General features: G+C 43.6%; 1 protein-coding gene across 3 annotated transcripts in view; it reads right to left on the minus strand.

The window, feature by feature from the left end:
- Positions 1-6,060: 6,060 nt before the first annotated feature.
- The window catches only part of SLC1A2 (solute carrier family 1 member 2), a 104,270-nt gene continuing 91,222 nt past the window's right edge, over positions 6,061-19,108 (minus strand). For all 3 annotated transcript variants that reach the window (XM_068988264.1, XM_068988262.1, XM_068988263.1), the window contains 2 exons: positions 10,062-10,293; positions 6,061-6,163 (listed from right to left, as the gene is read on the minus strand). In XM_068988264.1, coding sequence (XP_068844365.1) covers positions 6,092-6,163; positions 10,062-10,293 — 304 coding nt within the window. In that variant the 3' untranslated portion in view covers positions 6,061-6,091. The remainder of the gene's footprint in view (positions 6,164-10,061; positions 10,294-19,108) is intronic.

Below are 19,108 nucleotides of genomic sequence, written 5' to 3' on the forward strand. Positions count from 1 at the left end.
GCTGAGCGAAGTCTTTGTTAATGAAAGTGTTCGTGGCACAGTAATACAAATCCTATTCCATATTTAGCAGCAGTCTGGACAAAGAACAAGGATGCACACAGCAGCCCATTGCAGTGATACTGGAATGTTCAAGAGATTGTTCAAAGGCCATGGCTGGTCACACGCCCCCTGCAGACAGACCAGGCATTTTATTCACTTTAGAAATGGCATAAAAGAAGATCCAGGATCACCAATACAAGTCCACTCTTGTAAGACAGACCTTCTCTGCCTGTGATGTGATGACCGCAGTGAAAACAAACCAAGAGGAAAATCTGAAAATGAACTCAATCAAACGTTCCTGCAAACCTTTCCAGAGAAAGGACTTGGCTCGATCCCACCCTGTATGTGGATGTGCGTGTCTGAGTACTGGTGGAAAGGAAGGTATTTACAGACAGCTGCTGTTATTGTGTAAGTCTTGCACCAAATTTCATAAGAGTGTTCAAGTTGATTTTCCAAAGGTTCCCAAATTCCCATACTGGGTTGGCAATTAGGACCGTCTGGAGGAAACTGTGTGTTTTGGGTATTCAGCGTGGGCTCTGTTGCTGTAGCAGGAACGATGCAAGACCATGAGGGAGGCCACAGATTCATCCTGTGGTGACTGGGGCAGCACTTTTCCCTGAGCTGAATGGCTACTTCTACTAGGACAGCACGTTAAGTAAAGGACAGTTTTATAAAAGGAGGTCGGTTTGTACTCCCAAAGACCAGACTGTAGATGGACATGGCCATCTTCCAAGCTTGTTCTAAGACGTCAAATGAAGAGAGAGGCTTGAACTTAATTTCCCCCAAAGGGGATGAGAAAAATCCAAATTGACTATTCATTATTGTGGGCTCCTCTGACTTACAATATAATTAAGTAATGTGTTATAACAGTAAGTAAGTGTCCCAGGCAGAGCTAGTGGTAAAGAGCCTGCCTGCCGATGCAGGAGACATAGACGTGGGTTCAGTCCCTGGGATGGGAAGAGCCCCTGGAGGAGGGCATGGCAAGCCACTCCAGTATTCTTGCCTGGAGAATCCCATGGACAGAGCAGCCTGGTGGGCTATGGTCCATAGGGTTACAAAGAGTCAGACACAACTGAAGTGACTTAGCATGTGCACATAGTAGTAAGCCTCGTAAGAAAAGGAAGTTAAAGCAGAGATAATTACATGGTGGCTTCTTAGGAATGGATGGGCATTTGAATAATTTAATCTAGCCTGTCCTTTTTTTTTTTTTTTTTTCAATGGTGCTCATGGGTAAAGTGACTAGTGTAAGTTATGTGAATAAAAATGGGCAGAGTCTCAGTCAAATGTTTCTCTTCCCAACTGCATTATTTCTCCTCATCTCTGTTATTTCTGTTATTTCCTAAATTAGCTGTGCTATGAAATTCGATACTACTCAGTTAAGATTCCCTGTCGTCTGTTCTAAAACCAACCTTTGCGCTAACTTGGATGGTCGTTACTAAACTGAGCAACAATGATCACTGGAATAAGAAGAGAGGAAAAGGAAGAGCAGGAGTTGAATTTTCTTTTCAGAAAAAAAAAATCAAAAGCAACTGATGTCTGAACAGCTTTGCACTCACTTCATCCCAGGAGACCAACCTGCCAATAATGCAACCTGTCTGGCTTGATGCTCATTGGCCTTTTTTGGTTTTAGACAAAATTATCAGATACTGAGACCATTTATCTTCTTTGACAACTAGATTTATAAAATTCTCACTTCAAAATTCCTTCAGGCCTTTTGCTTTTCACCTTAATCTTTTCAGGCTCCTGGATCATCATATTGTATTCAAAAAGCAAGTATTATATAATTGAAGAATCCCACTTGGTCCCTTTCCTTGGCTTGGAATGAATTTATCTGGAGAATAAGCAAAGCCCAACCAGCAACCCGCGCAACTGTATGGCCCCAAGCACTGACGAGCAATCAAGTGGGAATGGCCACCTCTACTGGGTGTAAATGCTGAGCATTTAGTCATCACACCGGGCAAGAGCTGCTGCGGCTTGTTTATCAAGAGTCTGAATGATGGAGAATTCTCTCTGAACATGAGGGTACCTATTTGCATTCACTGCTGAATGTCTAACAGCTACTTGGTTCAGATCATGAAGATCTGCATGCTCTAGATGACTGCCTTAATTCTCTAATGCTCTTTGTATGGAAAACATAGCACAAACAGAACCCTTGATTCAGACAAAAGTGAAATATGGTACCACACCTTTTGCTATTGGGAACAAACGGAAGTGTGGTATTTGCAAAAACATGGCAGGGTTGGGCTTCTCTCTGGAGATCCAGTAGGTGAATTGTTGTTACTTAGTCATTAAGTCATGTCTAACTCTTGCAACTCCAAGGACTGTAGTCTGCCAGGCTCCTTCTGTCCATGGGATTTTCTACCTGACTCCAAACGGGCTTCTTGACTAGATATACACTTACAAATGACATATGTCTCTATGCACAAGTGGAAATGATCTGAGACTTTCTAATTAACCAGCTGTTGGAATTCCTGACCTTACTGACCAAGAGTACATCTCCCCATAAACTGAATTTCCCCTAAGCCTTTCTTAGCTTGCTGCTGCTGCTAAGTCACTTCAGTGGTGTCCGACTCTGTGCAACCCCACAGACGGCAGCCCATGAGGCTCCCCTGTCCCTGGGATTCTCCAGGCAAGAACACTGGAGTGGGTTGCCATTTCCTTCTCCAATGTATGAAAGTGAAACGTGAAAGTGAAGTTGCTCAGTTGTGTCTAACTCTTAGTGACCCCATGGTTGTGGCCCACCAGGCTCCTCCGTCCATGGGATTTTCCAGGCAAGAGGGCTGGAGTGGGGTGCCATTGCCTTCTCCGCTTCCACGAGTTCAAATCCAAAAACCAGGCATTTTGGCAACCTTTCTTTAGACTTTTCTGAACACCCAAGCTGATGAGTAGTTAAAGAAAAGTAAATATTTATATTTTATGGAACATGGTAACTTCTGCAGGCTATAGGTTGTATTTCCACTCCCAACAATAAGAATCAAATCTGATAACTACTTGATTCAGAACTTACTATCTAAAGTTTTATATCGAAGATCTGAGTGATTTAGATGATTGCCTTGAATTTCTGGTGCTCTTTTCATGGGGGGCACATCCCCAAAGGTCTAAGATAAAGCTTTGCCTTGATAGCTACGCCATTCTTTTCACGAATAGGACTTGATTCATTGAATTGTAGTAGGTAATCAAATCACGACACCCCTTGGGTTTTTCAAAGGACACAAATGAGGAAGGAGAGAATAAAAGTCTACTTGCTTTTCTCCTGAAATGATTCTGATTCCTAAATATAGTAAATGAGTCCATAAAAAACGATGTTGCCAAAGCCCTGACTTAACAGAACTTACAGGATACAGTGTGTATATCTAGCCTGCCATGTCTGTGTACAAATGTAACATTTATACATGATCAAACATGAATGGAGTGTTATAAGCATTCATATTTGTGCTTGACTTGTTAAAATAAATCTATGCATACAACTGACAAGTTATAATATCCTGTTTAGAAATGGTTGTTAGAGGTATATTCTGGATCTGCTTGTCCTGTTTATGGCACATAGGCTGGACAAGGAAACCCCAATGGGCATGGCATGAGAAGAATAAGAGAGGCCTAAAAAACCAGAGGACACAGTCACATGTCAGTTCTACGTACACCCTGGGTTTTCAAGCTACTCCTGAATTTGAGAAACTGCTTATTTTTAACTGATTTGTTGAACTTCCAAATAAACCAGTTTCCTAAGGATATTCTCGTGAAACTTACTGCATACAGTTTCAAACTAGAAAAATCCACTTTGTTAAGCTGAGCACCTAGTTTCTTCTGAATACACTGTCCCCTTATATATGTATAGGCTAACTCAATAACGAGGAAAAAACTGAAGACAAGCAGTCATGGAAGACTTTTAGGCAGAATCTTTGGAAGACAATCTTGAGACCACTCCTTTGAGCAGCCTGTCAGTATGTTCAAGTGCTAAGCTGGCCTAAAACAACAAAACCACAAGTTCCTAGATGGACAGCTACATCCTTCTCCGCACCATAAATAATGCCCTCAGAAGCACGACTTAGAGACTTGTTAACAGTTTCACAGTTAAATCCAGGAACCATCCCTACAACCCATGACATCTACTATAAAGGAGGCATTTGCCACTACTACATTTCAGCAAGCCCTTGGCCACCCTCTTAACTGTCCAGCTAATGAAAATGAAGACCAATGCATTATTTTTTTTAAAAAAAGCAAAGAGCTACTTAATACTGCTCAATAGTGATTGTTATTAAAAAAAAAAAAAAAACTAGGGCTTAAGAGACAAAACTACTAGAATCTCATGTCTCTTGTGTGTTCCAAAGTTTCTCTACATGGAAGAGTAAGGTCACAAGGAGTAGGTAATGAAGGGCATGTGATGTCCATAGACACCTTCTCCTGTGAAAACTTGGGCTCTACAGCTATTCATGAATATCTCAGCACACATCTGCTGGCCTCAGATGATCACCCTGCTCCCACAGTGGACCAAGGTTTTCAACATTCCTTAGAGTCAAGTGTGCCTTATTTCTCAGTGATGTATGTTCAAGTAATCCTTAGCAAACTCCCAAAGCCAGGTACCTTACGAAAATACTGCGGGTTGTTCAATAGAAAATGATAGTAGAGACACTGCAAAACGTAGCTTGGAGATGCCTATAGCATGCAAGGCACTGATGAGTTACTCCAGTATTATATTATGTATCCCCTCAAACTTCCACAGCTTGGAAAAGACTCCATCTGTGAAGTTCCGTAAAGCCACCCTTTTCTCCTACTCTATGGTTCAAGGCTGCCTTGACTTTGCCATAGAAATGTCATCTTTATAGGATTTTGCACATATGTTTGTTTACTGGTTCTTTCCACAGAGAAGACTGGGGAGGAAGATGGGTTCTGCTTTCAACTATGTCCTGTAATTGATTTTAGGTGCTTTGATAAAATATAATAAAAAGCTTTCTACATATTAAATAACTAACCGTGTTTTGGGTTTGCTTTTATCATGAGATTAGTATTAAAAGAGGCACAGCCAATGTAACTGTTTTCCATCTGTGAAGACAGTAAAATGATTAAGTCTTTTAGTCTGATGAGAATATGACAGAAATAATTTGGAGATGAAGAATGTCTTTTTTTTAGGTAGAAACCCAAATAAAAATTTTATGGACAAAATAAAGACAGTGAAGCATAGATCAAATAATCTCACTTGATTTCACTATACAAGGTGATGTAACCCAAACACAAATAAATTTGAATCTGGTTAAAATTTGTGTTGACTGTGCTCTCTAAGTGTTGTCAATATATACAGCAATTTTATGTAAGCTACATCCTAATCCATTACTGAATTTAGAGCAAGTTATGAAACATACTTTGAAATTCAACAATTGTTCCCATAGACTAGGTGGGGTAGAGCAGAGACTCAGTGGGTTCCATAATAGGCTGCTTTTAAGATATGGCTCCAAATGTGACTCTCTTTGAAACATTTAGTCATTCAACTTAAAGAGAGAAATTCAACAGAAGAGAAACTGTCAGAGTTCCCTAAGATGGGTACTTTCTTTTCACCAACACAAGGGCAAACGCTCTAAGATGCTGAAGGGGATTTCTTACAAAGGCTCCAACAGAATCTCTTGTGTGCTACCAGGTGCGGCTGGAGAACGCTGGAAAGAGTAACACGCCAAGTGTCTGCTCATTATTCCAAATCCCCAGAATGTGCCACACGCCTTTAGTTGTGTCTCCTGGGAAAAAGAGCACCCACGCTTCTGCATCTTGAGAGAAAAGGGAAGCTGGCAAGAATGCATCTTCAATTCAAACTGATTCCTCCACCAGCATCCATTCAAACAATAATACAAGTGAGAAAATGAGACATTTACGAAGCATTATTTGGCAATGACACACAGCACCGTGCCTGTCACTGACTCACAACAGATCCTCTAAGCCTCAGCTAATAGATTAAGTAAACAGAAATAGATGTATTTTTTTCTTTTTAAAGAAAGCTTGTTTATATCCTCTTTTACCATAAGATACGTTGGGGGGTTTATTCAATAATTTGCTGAGAGTCATATCCTTATTTTTCATGTTTCCAAGGTTCTTCCTCAACACTGCAGTCGGCTGACTTTCCATTGGCTGCCAGAGTTACCTGAAAATAATTATCATCAACAATCCAACTTATAGGCCATGAACGAGAAAACCACCCCGGGGGCTATGTGGAGGAGCACCAGACCCAGGTTCTACTATGCAACTTAAATATTGATGTTAGCCACTGTTCTTTCCAAATTGATTTTAAGCTGGTCTTGGTTTTCAACAATGATTTGCACACTTTAAAAAGGCATATTTGCCTTGGGAAGGTATCTGAAGCACTAGAGAGACTTTGCAAGTTGGGAAATAAATAACTTGTATGATGCTTTTAGGGTTGTGAGGGGCTCTAATTACCCATAGACTCACAATACAATAATGCAGTCCTTAAAACATAGTGCCCGTGCTACTCCAGACAACCGCAGAGAAACAAAAACATCCAGAACCAGCATCTAGTTCTACTCATGCACGTGAAAGGTTCAGTTTCAATGAGCCCAGGTGGATTTTATATATGTCCAACTTTAAAATCAGAAATCTTGGTGGTCTGGCTCCACCATATAAGCTGTCCAGGCTTTAAACGTTGAAAGAAGAAAAGAAGGGAATTAAAAGCCAGGGACCAGTAAATCTAAATTATTTCAACACAGACATTTATTAATCAACTATAATCACCAGACTGTCTGGATTATGCTTCCCTGGCTCTAAGCAAACTGAACCCTTACACAGATTGGGAGGTTTCCCCCTCCACATCTAAATCGTTTTCCTAGCTTACCTTCCATCTGTCTGTCCTCAACGTCATGTGCAAACTTAAACCCACGACTGATATTCCACATAATGGAGAGACTGGATTTATGGAAGCATTAGGACACGGAGACATGACAAACGGCAGCAATGATTGAAAGAAATCTGACCTTCTTCTTACCCAAGTGGAAGGGAGACGCATGCATTATGAACACACACAACATGCTAGGGACAGAAAACCAAATGCCTTTCATGAACCAAGCAAATGAAAATAAAAACTACTCCTTCCACCACTCCCCATGAAGCCTTCATTTTAAAAAAAAGACCATGCAAGAAGCAAATGTAAGCATCACATGCAGTTATTCTGGTTAAAATAAAAAACATTGCATACTTTCAAACTACGGTTACAAGGCAAGAGTCTGAAACTAGAGAGACCAACATGAAATAACAATGCTTAAAATGGTTAAAGGTGTGACCAGAGCAGCAGCAAATTTGTTTCCCCTTCAGTGAACTGTCAGGAAAGACTGCCAGGGACAAACTGTCTGCCTGGAGCAAGCTGCCTGTTCACCATGACCTTGGATGTGCCTATTTGGCTTTTAGCGATGAACCAGATCAATAGCCGTGTAACATTATAAATCTCAGTGGGGTGCCTTTGGAAAACCAGACAGAACCTGGGGGGATTGTTTTCACATATTAGGACCTCTGTCTCTAAAGTAGCTGGGACAGCAGTTTTTGGGGGGCATTCCCTTTTTCTGACTGGCTTAAAGGAAGTGGGGACTCCACCCCCCCATCCATTCCACCCGGCTCTTTTCCAACATCTGGGTAACAGAAAAGCCAGAAGGGTAGGGACTGGTGGAAAGCACTGATGTCCCCAGCTCAGTTTTTAAAACAGTGGAACAAAACAGACCAGGAAGAGTTTCAAAGGCAGGAGTAAAGGTAACTCAGATATTCTGGGTAAAGCCTGCAAATTCATCTCTGTAGCTCTGGCTGCCTCCTTTGTGGGTGGGTGTCAAGCCAGCTGATTGGTCTACAGCAAGAAGAGTCAATTGCCTGACCTCATGATCTTCACAGAGCTGAACTCGATCACTTAACTAAAAAACGAAAACAGCTGAATAATTATTAAACCAATATGGTCGTTTCATTATTTTCATGACCTGCTCAGTTTCATTACTTGATTATTAAACAATAATTCACCAATGAGTGGTTGGTTCAGTGGTTAATTACCTAGAGACTAAGCCACTATCTCTATGGAACTGCCCAGCAAAAAAAAAAAAAAAAAAGGTTATCTGAAATAAAGCATAGGGTCAGGATGCTAAAAGGATACACTCAGTAAATATCTCTGCAGAGCCCGTTGCATGCCTGGCACTACTTTAGGGCACAGCAGTGATAAATAGGAATACAATTTCTTTCCTCATGGGCTTATTTCCTAGTGATAGGGAGAGGTGACCAACATTTCCCTTTGGGGGTTTAACTGTTTGCTAAAAAAATGAAATGAATTTGTCCTGACATGCTTGATGTCCTTTAAGGGAGGAAAAAAAAAAAAATCTGGGAAGTCTGAAATCTAAAACTATCCCCATGCTTACAAATCTTCCTCAAAACTTGTCCTGTACAATATTGTTAAGTTGTATGCTGAGATGCTCCAAAAGGGTCACTCTAAAGGTAATTAACCTCTAAGATCCTTCTTATAACTGCAAAATTAAAAAATACATACAGTGATTTTATTTTCATTCATACGACTATATTTCCTTGTATGGCAGCCATTGGGATCAAGCTGTATCTTTGCTATGTAATTGTACATTCATTTTGCTGTCCTCCAGTGCCTAATTCAGGGCTTTGTCAGTTATGGGCACTCTGTGAAATGCGACTAATAATCAAAATATAGGAAGTCATAGGAATAAGATGGGGGTGCTCAATTAAACCCCACAAGGCACACAATAAATACTTGTTAAATATAATAGAGCATAAACCTATTTCATGAAATACTGACTCTTGTTGACCAAAACTAACATTTTGATGGAGAATAATCCAGCATATTCATTTAGATGTGGTACTTTTCCAGGAGAATGGAGTTTACCATTTAGGTCCATCTTAATTTCCAACAGTTTTAACTGTTTTCACAGAGGTAACTGATTTATGCAATTGCCTCTTGATGAGTAGGGTCCCTCCCTAATTTTCATTAGAAAATTAGGTGTATGCACAATGTAGCTGATACAGAGGGGGGTGAGCCATTGAACTATGTTATAGTCCAATAAAGAGGATTGCTTCTATGTCATCCTTAGTTGTCTGGCATACATTTGGAATGACCCAGAAATACAGGGAGAAATTAATTATTAAATGAGGTCAACAGGAGTCAACAAGGTCTCAGAAATCTGTGTTGGGTTCAGACTGTCCTCAGCTGCTGTCTCGACCCTCCAGAGTCGACCTTGCTCACCTGCCGGGGCTTCTCCAAGTTTGCTTCGCTCTGGTCATGACACTCGGTGTTTGACAATGTCAAGTTAGTTACAGTGAAGGCGAGACAGAGCCCACTGAGCTTTAAGACTTAGCATCCAACAGCTTGGAAGAGTCCAGAACATCCATGCTTCAGGAATAATGGTGCTGCCAGGCAATGTGTGACATGTCATGTTTTTTAAAAGACATTTATGGATAATTGTCCTGCAGGAGACAATTGCTTCCCCATTCTTGGGGCAAAGTGACTTCTAGGTCAGAACTCATGCTCCCACGAAAATAATTAAGAGAATGATAGCTTTGCAAATTTATGTGGGCATGTTTTTCTTTTTCTTTTTTTAACCAATACATGATATACAGCAAGGAGGAACACTTGTGCTATGTAAATCAAGTGATTCTGGGCATTTCTCTCGATGTTTCACTTGAGGAACAGAGTATCTGAAAGTCAGCAGAGCCCTAGAAACCACAAATTCTTGAGCATAATATTCAGAGAAAACGGATAAAATTTGCAGAGTAGGTGGACAGGGGAATCAGAATGATTGTTTTATATCACATAGATGAAACAAGCAACCATCTGACTCTTTCACTGTTAGACTTATTGATTTCCTGCCATGTTAGACACGGAGTTAGATGATCTGGGACTCACAGAAGCTTGAGTTACATGATTCTTTAGAAAAATAAATGTGACAATAATACATGCAGGGCTTTTGTGTTTGCTTTAAGAAACTGAGCATGCACTATTATATACAGGTCTCGATATCCATGAACGGGAAAGGTACCTTGCACTCATCTACTATGACTGAGTTGTGTGCAGCATAGACACACTGGTTTGAGTTGCTCTCCCTATGGTTCTTCAAGTCATCATAAATGGACTGAGTCTTGGTCATTTCGATATCTTCATGCACTCGGTGCTGGGAGTCAATGGTGTCCAGCTCAGACTTGGAGAGGTGATAGACAATCCCAGCCCCAAAAGAGTCACCCACAACATTGACAGACGTTCTCATTCTGTCCCTGGAGACAAAGAATAGAACACGCTTAGTGAGGAAGCAGTATGATGTGAGGGTTGAGAGGTCAAGGTCTGGACTGGAGAGCCCTGGGGTTGAGTTCTAGCTCTATCTTTCACTCTGGACTTGTGACTGGTCTGGACCAAGTGACTTCACTTTCATGAGCGTTGATTTCCTTGTTTGTCAACTGGAGATAACAATCGTACTTCTCTCATAAGCTTGTATGAAAATTAAACAAAATGATGTACATAAATTGCTTAGTAAAATGTAAGCCCAATAAACAATAACAGAAAAGAAAGGAGGCAGGAAGGAGGAAGAATTAGAGGGAAATAATATCCAGTAGTCATGTAGTCATGAGAGGTGGACCATAAAGAAGGCAGAGTGCTGAAGAATTGATGCTTTTGAACTGTGGTCCTGGGGATCACTCTTGAGAGTTCCTTGGATGCAAGGAGATCAAACCAGTCAACCCTGAAGAAAATCAACCCTGAATACTCATTGGAAGGACTGATGCTCCAATACTTTGGTTACCTGATGTGAAGAGCTGACTCATTGGAAAAAATCCTGACACTAGGAAAGATTGAAGGCAGAAGGAGAAGAGGGTGACAGAGAATGAGATGGTTGGATGGCATCACCAACTCAATGGACACGAGTTTGAGGAGGCTCCAGAAGTTGTGGTGGACAGGGAAGCCTGGCGTGCTGCAGTCCACAGGGTCGCAAAGAGTCGGGCATGACTGAGCAACTGAACCAAACTGAACTGAAAGGTGTGCAGCACCAGTAATCAAGTTTGAATCCTCTTTCTTTCATTTTGCTTCACATTCTGCATACATGCTAAGTGGCTTCAGTCATGTCTGACTCTTTGCAAACCCATGGACTGTAGCCCACCACACTCTTCTGTCCATGGGATTATTCTGGCATGAATACTGGAGTAGGTTGCCATTCTCTTCTCTGGAGGATATTCCAGATCCTGGAATTGAATCCATGTCTCCTGCACTACAGGCAGATTCTTTATCATCTGCTGCTGCTGCTAAGTCACTTCAGTTGTGTCTGACTCTGTGTGACCCCATAGACAGTAGTCCACCAGGCTCCCCCGTCCCTGGGATTTTCCAGGCAAGAACACTGGAGTGGGTTGCCATTTCCTTCTCCAACGCATGAAAGTGAAAAGTGAAAGTGAAGTCGCTCAGTCATGTCTGACCCTTAACGACCCCATGGACCGTAGCCTACCAGGCTTCTCTGTCCATGGGAATTTCTAGGCAAGAGTACTGGAGTGGGCTGCTATTTCCTTCTCCAATTTACCATCTGACCTACTCATAAATGATGGGAAATTCAACGGACATGAACTTGGGCAAACTCCAGGAGATGGTGAAAGACAGGGAGGCCTGGCATGCTGCAGGCCATGGGTTCACAAAGAGTTGGAACGACTCGGTGACTGAACAGCCACAACAATGTCTAGACCTCAGAATTAGTACCCAGACAGCAGCCATTTCTAGTAATGTCCAGCAAGCCTTCTTGATTTAAACTGTTCTTCAAAGATTCCAGATTACCTCCACTTATTTATTAATTCTTTGTGAAAGAGTAGCCACCTATGAATTCCCCCATAATAAAAATTTTATCTTTTTCGTAAGGATCTCTGCCCAACACACACATACACACAGACACAGCTGTTGGCTAAGACACCCAGTCACAGTTTCCTCCCTGACTAATATGTGTAGTGATGATGTGCCCTGAAAAACACCAAAATACTTTCTCTTGCTCTTTCTGTTAATCTAAAAAAAATAAAATCTTCCAGAGGGCCTCTGGAACCAGGAAGGGCTGAGAAAACTCCTTCCTCAAATCCGTTTCTCAAGTTCTGACTTGGAAAAAATAGGATGGCTCATAACACTCCCTCTCAAAATGTCAGCATCAGGAAAACTAGTTAAGTTCTTAAGAGTAGATTGTAATCTCTCACCCATAAGTTAAAAACAGTGTGAAGAGTCCTTTTGACCAGATTTGTGAGATACTCAAAGTTGTAAAAAGAAGGATGCTGGAAAATCACAAAGAAAAGAAAAAGAGTTTAAGTAAAAATGCTACCGAGACATCTTAGCCCAGCATTCTAGCATTCGACTCAAAATTAAAAAAAAAAAAAAGGAGGATACCAGCATTGGTTTAAGGCGATGTGGAAACCTTAATTGGTTCTTGGAACAAAAGCCTAAAATAAATTCTACCTGCTCTGATCAAATCTATTTCTCATTTAAAGTGAAAGTCACTCAATCATGTCTGACTCTTTGCAACCCCATGGACTGCACCTCTGTCCATGGAATTCTCCAGGCCAGAATGGGAGTGGGTAGCTATTCCCTTCTCTAGGGGATCTCCCCAACCCAGGGATCAAACCCACATCTCCTGCATTACAGGTGTATTCTTTACCATCTGAGCCACCAGGGAAGCCCAAGAATACTGGAATGGGTAGCCTATCTCTTCTGCAGGGGATCCTCCCAACCCAGGAATGGAACCCTGGTCTCCTGCATTGCAGGCGGATTCTTTACCAGCTCTGTTACCAGGGAAGCCCAGTCATTATGAAGTTGCAGTAGAAGGAGTCTGGCTTGGCTCTCTTGCAAGGAGCTTGGGAGCCAGCTGTCCTTCTGGTTTTATGCAGGAAGATACTATCCATGAAAAAGATACAGATGACAGCCCACTTCAACTCTCAGGGACATCTGCATATTTGAGAAGGTTCTCGCCCTCCCTTCTGCTTTAGAGAATCTACCTCAGAGTGATAGCCTTAACATGAACAAAGTCTGGGTCTTGAGGTCATCTCCAAGACGCAAGCACTTGATGTGGAGCTCACTAAGAATCCCCAATATAAAGAGATGAGAGCGAATTATGTAGTAAGAAAAAGCCTGGGACTTCCCAGGTGACACAGTGGATAAGAATTCACCTGTCAATGCAAGGGACACGGGTAAGATCCCTGGTCTGGGAAGATTCAACCTGCACCCAAGAAACTAAGCCCATGAGCCACAGCCACTGAGTCCCATGGTCTAGAGTCCATGAGCCACAATCATTGAGTCCCAGGGTCTAGAGTCCGTGAGCCACAACCATTGAGTCCCAGGGTCTAGAATCCATGAGCCACAACCACTGAGTCCCAGGGTCTACAGTCCATGAGCTACAACCACTGAGTCAGGGTCTAGAGTCCATGAGCCACAGCCACTGAGTCCCAGGGTCTAGAGTCCATGAGCCACAGCCACTGAGTCCCAGGGTCTAGAGTCCGTGAGCCACAACCATTGAGTCCCAGGGTCTAGAGTCCGTGAGCCACAGCCACTGAGTCCCAGGGTCTAGAGTCCATGAGCCACAACCATTGAGTCCCAGGGTCTAGAGTCCATGAGCCACAACCATTGAGTCCCAGGGTCTAGAGTCCATGAGCCACAGCCACTGAGTCCCAGGGTCTAGAGTCCATGAGCCACAACCATTGAGTCCCAGGGTCTAGAGTCCGTGAGCCACAACCATTGAGTCCCAGGGTCTAGAGTCCGTGAGCCACAGCCACTGAGTCCCAGGGTCTAGAATCCATGAGCCACAGCCACTGAGTCCCAGGTCTAGAATCCATGAGCCACAGCCACTGAGTCCCAGGGTCTAGAGTCCATGAGCCACAACCACTGAGTCAGGGTCTAGAATCCATGAGCCACAGCCACTGAGTCCCAGGGTCTAGAGTCCATGAGCCACAGCCACTGAGTCCCAGGGTCTAGAGTCCGTGAGCCACAGCCACTGAGTCCCAGGGTCTAGAGTCCATGAGCCACAGCCACTGAGTCCCAGGGTCTAGAGTCCATGAGCCACAACCACTGAGTCAGGGTCTAGAATCCATGAGCCACAGCCACTGAGTCCCAGGGTCTAGAGTCCATGAGCCACAGCCACCGAGTCCCAGGGTCTAGAGTCCATGAGCCACAGCCACCGAGTCCCAGGGTCTAGAGTCCATGAGCCACAGCCACCGAGTCCCAGGGTCTAGAGTCCATGAGCCACAGCCACCGAGTCCCAGGGTCTAGAGTCCATGAGCTACAGCCACTGAGTCCCAGGGTCTAGAGTCCATGAGCCACAGCCACTGAGTCCCAGGTCTAGAATCCATAAGCCACAGCCACTGAGTCCCAGGGTCTAGAGTCCATGAGCCACAGCCACTGAGTCCCAGGTCTAGAATCCATGAGCCACAGCCACTGAGTCCCAGGGTCTAGAATCCATGAGCCACAGCCACTGAGTCCCAGGGTCTAGAATCCATGAGCCACAGCCACTGAGTCCCAGGGTCTAGAGTCCGTGAGCCACAGCCATTGAGTCCCAGGGTCTAGAGTCCGTGAGCCACAGCCACTGAGTCCCAGGGTCTAGAGTCCATGAGCCACAACCACTGAGTCAGGGTCTAGAATCCATGAGCCACAGCCACCGAGTCCCAGGGTCTAGAGTCCATGAGCCACAGCCACCGAGTCCCAGGGTCTAGAGTCCATGAGCCACAGCCACCGAGTCCCAGGGTCTAGAGTCCATGAGCCACAGCCACCGAGTCCCAGGGTCTAGAGTCCATGAGCCACAGCCACCGAGTCCCAGGGTCTAGAGTCCATGAGCTACAGCCACTGAGTCCCAGGGTCTAGAGTCCATGAGCCACAGCCACTGAGTCCCAGGTCTAGAATCCATAAGCCACAGCCACTGAGTCCCAGGGTCTAGAGTCCATGAGCCACAGCCACTGAGTCCCAGGGTCTAGAGTCCATGAGCCACAGCCACTGAGTCCCAGGTCTAGAATCCATGAGCCACAGCCACTGAGTCCCAGGGTCTAGAGTCCATGAGCCACAGCCACTGAAGGCTGCATGCCTAGACCCTGTGCTCTGCAACGAGAGAAGCCATGGGATGAGGAATCCATGCCATGAAGTGAATAGTAACCCCCACTCCCTGCAACTAGAGAAAGCCTGCATGCAACAGTGAAGACTCAGAGCAACCAAAAAGAAAGAAAGGAAAAGCTTGGACTCTGGAGGCAAGCTGACTTGGATTCAAATGCCAGCTTTTCCCTTTACCTGTTGGACAACGCTGATCATACATGTTTGTGAGCCTTGGTTGTCTCATGTATAAAATGGAAATAATAATTTTAAAAAGTTCCCTACAGAAAGGTTGTTGTGAAGATTAAATAAAATAACATAATTCTTAGAATAGTTCCAAACATTTAATGAGAACTCACAAAATTAATTATTGCATGTTGTATACTTTTACTTCTAATAGAATTATGGTGAGGATTAAATAAGGTAGTATCTATAAGATATATTCCTGTTCACATAAATGTGAGCTACCATCATTATTGGGCTTCCCTGGTGGCTCAGATGGTAAAGAATCTGCCTGCAATGGAGGAGACCTGGGTTCGATGCCTAGTTTGGGAAGATCTCCTGGAGAAGGGAGTGGCAACCCACTCCATTATACATGCCTGGAGAATTCCATAGACAGAGGGGACTGGAGGGCTACTGTCCAGGGGGTTGCAGAGTCAGACACAACTGAGTGACTAACACTTTCACTTTCATACTATTACTGTTAATCATATTAAGTCATTTCATACACTCTTTTGGCACCTCCTAGGTAGACCATCCAAACATGCCTGGTTAAGTTACTGTCTCCCCTTAAAACATCAACCTTATTTATAGGCCAGTTCCTAAGGCAGCACTCCCAACTAACCAGCTGAGTTATTTGCTCCTCAGAGAGTTGTAGTCTACTTTGTCATTTTTCAACTATACTTCCCATCCCTCTTGGCCTATGCTCTGAGCTGTGCACCCAACACCCCTGGTCAATTGTTAATTCCAAAGAGAACTAAAGCCTTCAAGAAGAATGCTCTGAATACCCACTCATCTCATGGTCCAGAAGAATCTGTCTTATTGGCAAATAGAGGGATCAAGGTAATCGTGGCGGTGATGATAAAGGTTGTTGTTTAGTTGTTAAATTGTGTCCAACTAGTTGCCACCCCATGCAACCAGGGAAGCCTGATGATGATGTTGAAATGCGATGATTCTTCACATTTATATGAATAGGAATATACTTTATAGATATTACCTTATTTAATCCTCACCATAACTCTATAAGGACTATTATCCAAATTTAAGAGATGGAAACACTGAGGTTGAAAGAAATTAAGTGGCTTTTCAAAGTCACACACCCTCGCAGAGTCACAGAACCAAATCTGGACACAGGCAATGTGACTCTAGAATCCACTGTCCACCGTATGACACAAAGCACTCAGGAGCCAGACAGCACTGATTTGAAAAATGGCTAAGTTTGAAAATGGTTAAGTGGAAACAAAATAAGAACGTGGACTCTAATACTTGCTGAGCTCTTTGTTATTGGGTTGGCCAAAAAGTTCATTTGGGTTTTTCCATACTGTCTTATGGAAAGATCTGAATAACTTTTTGACCAACCCAGTGTTTATTGATTCATTCAACAAATACATAATGAGCATTTTAGTATGTGTGCTATGCCAAGTGTCCAAGCAGTAAAGAACCAGAAAAGACCCTTCCTATGCTCTCTTTTCTGTAAAAACTCACACTCTCTTTACTTGTCTGTATCCTCCACTAGAATAAGATAAATATTCGAATAGGAATAAGCACTGGATGTTCTTGGGTTTTGTAAGCAGGGAACTTTATTTACACTGGGGTCCCATCAATGGCTGGAATCGAAATGTCTTGAGTCAGGTACTAAGGGTGGATCTGAGATAATGAGCTAGAGAGAAGAGAGAACTAATATGTGTGAGATCTAAAAGGTAGGTACTCTCAGGAGCATTCCGGATGGCTAATGAGTACAGTGGGAGCAGAAGGAAAGGACTGACCAAATCGTGCGTGGCCTTATCCGTTAAGTGCAAGAGCCAGGACTTTATCCCAAGCGTGACGGGAAGCCACGGAAGGGCTTCAGTTGGTCCAGTATAGAGAATGGCAAGACTGAAAGAGCAAAATCCGCTTAGTAAAGATGTGGTAGATACAGAGGAAGATGAACCTGAGACAGAGACAGATAGCATCACTGACTCAGTGGACATGAATCTGAGCAAACTCCCAGAGACAGTGAGGGACAGGGAAGCCTGGTGTGTTGCAGTCCATGGAGTCGCAAAGAGTTGGACATGACTTAGCGACTTCACAACAAGAAGCAGGAGACAGAATTACAGGACTTGAGGACTGGTTGATTACGGAAAAGAAACAAACAAACAAGAAAGAGCCGAGAAGTTCTCTCAAGTTTCTGGTTTGGGCAACCAAAGGACAAGGCTACCATATCTAGGGGGCATAACTGATGGGGAGGAAAAAGATTCTGGTGTCCGCGTAAACGTGCCAAGTGTGTGGACTGTGACCCAGCCAAGGGGAAATGTCCTGCAAATGATTGGGAATATGGGCCAAAGGTCAGGAGAGAGATCTGAGCTTCAGGTGTGAATGAAGAGTCAACACCTAAAGAGGCCATGGGTGAGTCAAGGCAGATTCAGTTCGTCCTTGGAGAGAAAGTAAAGTGAAACAAGCAGAGAATCTAGTTCAGGAAGACAAAATAGTTAAGGAATGGGCAAAGGAATAAGAGCCTGCAAAGGGGGCAGGAATTTAGAAGAGGGAGGGGGAAGCACCCATGACTGCCTGGAGGTCGGCTAAGATGAGGCAAAGAAGTGCCTCTTGGCTTCAGCAATGAAGAGGCCATGATCAGCCTGGCAAGGGTAGCTTCAATCCACAGCTCTGCACTGGAAGAAGCTTAAATGAGAGGCAAGGAAGAGGGGAACACTGTGCAGAACCACGTTAGTCAAGATGCCTGACTGTGAAGCTGAGGAGACAGAACGGTAGAGGCAGGCAGAAGAGAGAAATCTGGGTTTGCTTTTGAGGCCACCAGGGAAATATCTGACCAAACTCTGGGGAAGTCCGACTCTAGCCAAGAGCAGGATATGGGAATTTATCGCTCACGTGTGGAAAATTTCTCCACAGACAAATGCTTTCATTTTCTCTCCCAACAGCTCCAACTGTTCATGAAACCCTGCTGATCTCAGGAGATTTTTAGGCTGCTTTGTAAAAAAAGAATTTTAGAGTGCTTCCTGTTATTCTCTGGTCTGGATATAGCATGTCCAGACTGTGAGAAGGGGAAAGATGTGAGCTTTTAATTGAATGAATTCCAAAAATGATATAGCTATTCTTTGGAGTTACCAGGAATCAAAACCAAAATGGGGACTTGATGAAGCTCCTTCATGCTGAGGCACTGGGTCGGGTTTCTTGCAAGAAAAACAATTGCCAAGGTGCTCTCTCTTTCTCCTTCTCTCAGTCTAAATCGTCTGGCAGGAAGATGGTGGGATTGTCTGAAAGTCTTATTCACAGAAGAACAGATCCAGGGTCACTCAAAATTCAACTGGTACCTTGTACTGGAGTGAACCACATGAAACTGCCATTTTTATAAATCTAGAAAGGCCAACTACCCACTCCAGTATTCTTGGGCTTCCCTTGTGGCTCAGCTGGTAAAGAATCCGCCCGCAATGCAGGAGACCTGGGTTCGATCCCTGGGTTGGGAAGATCCTCTGGAGAAGGGAAAGGCTACCTACTCTAGTATTCTGGCGTGGAGAATTCCACGGACTGTAAAGTCCATGGGGTCACAAAGAGTCAGACTGAGCGACTTTCACTTTCTTTCAGAAAGGCTAACTATTGGCCATTTCATATGAGCCAGCCTAATACTCATAGAAACAAACCACTGTGTCTGCCTCTCAGGATGCAGGGTGCGCAGTGTGGCAGAGGGGTCACCTGAGGCCCCAGACCTTGAGAAGGCCGGCACTATTCTGGGTATCTGAGGGCTCAGACTGCATGGGATTAGGGAAGGGAAGAAGGAATCACAGGACACTGAAGTTT

This window comes from Capricornis sumatraensis, chromosome 16, assembly GCF_032405125.1.
Source record: "Capricornis sumatraensis isolate serow.1 chromosome 16, serow.2, whole genome shotgun sequence".
Lineage (NCBI taxonomy): Eukaryota > Metazoa > Chordata > Mammalia > Artiodactyla > Bovidae > Capricornis > Capricornis sumatraensis.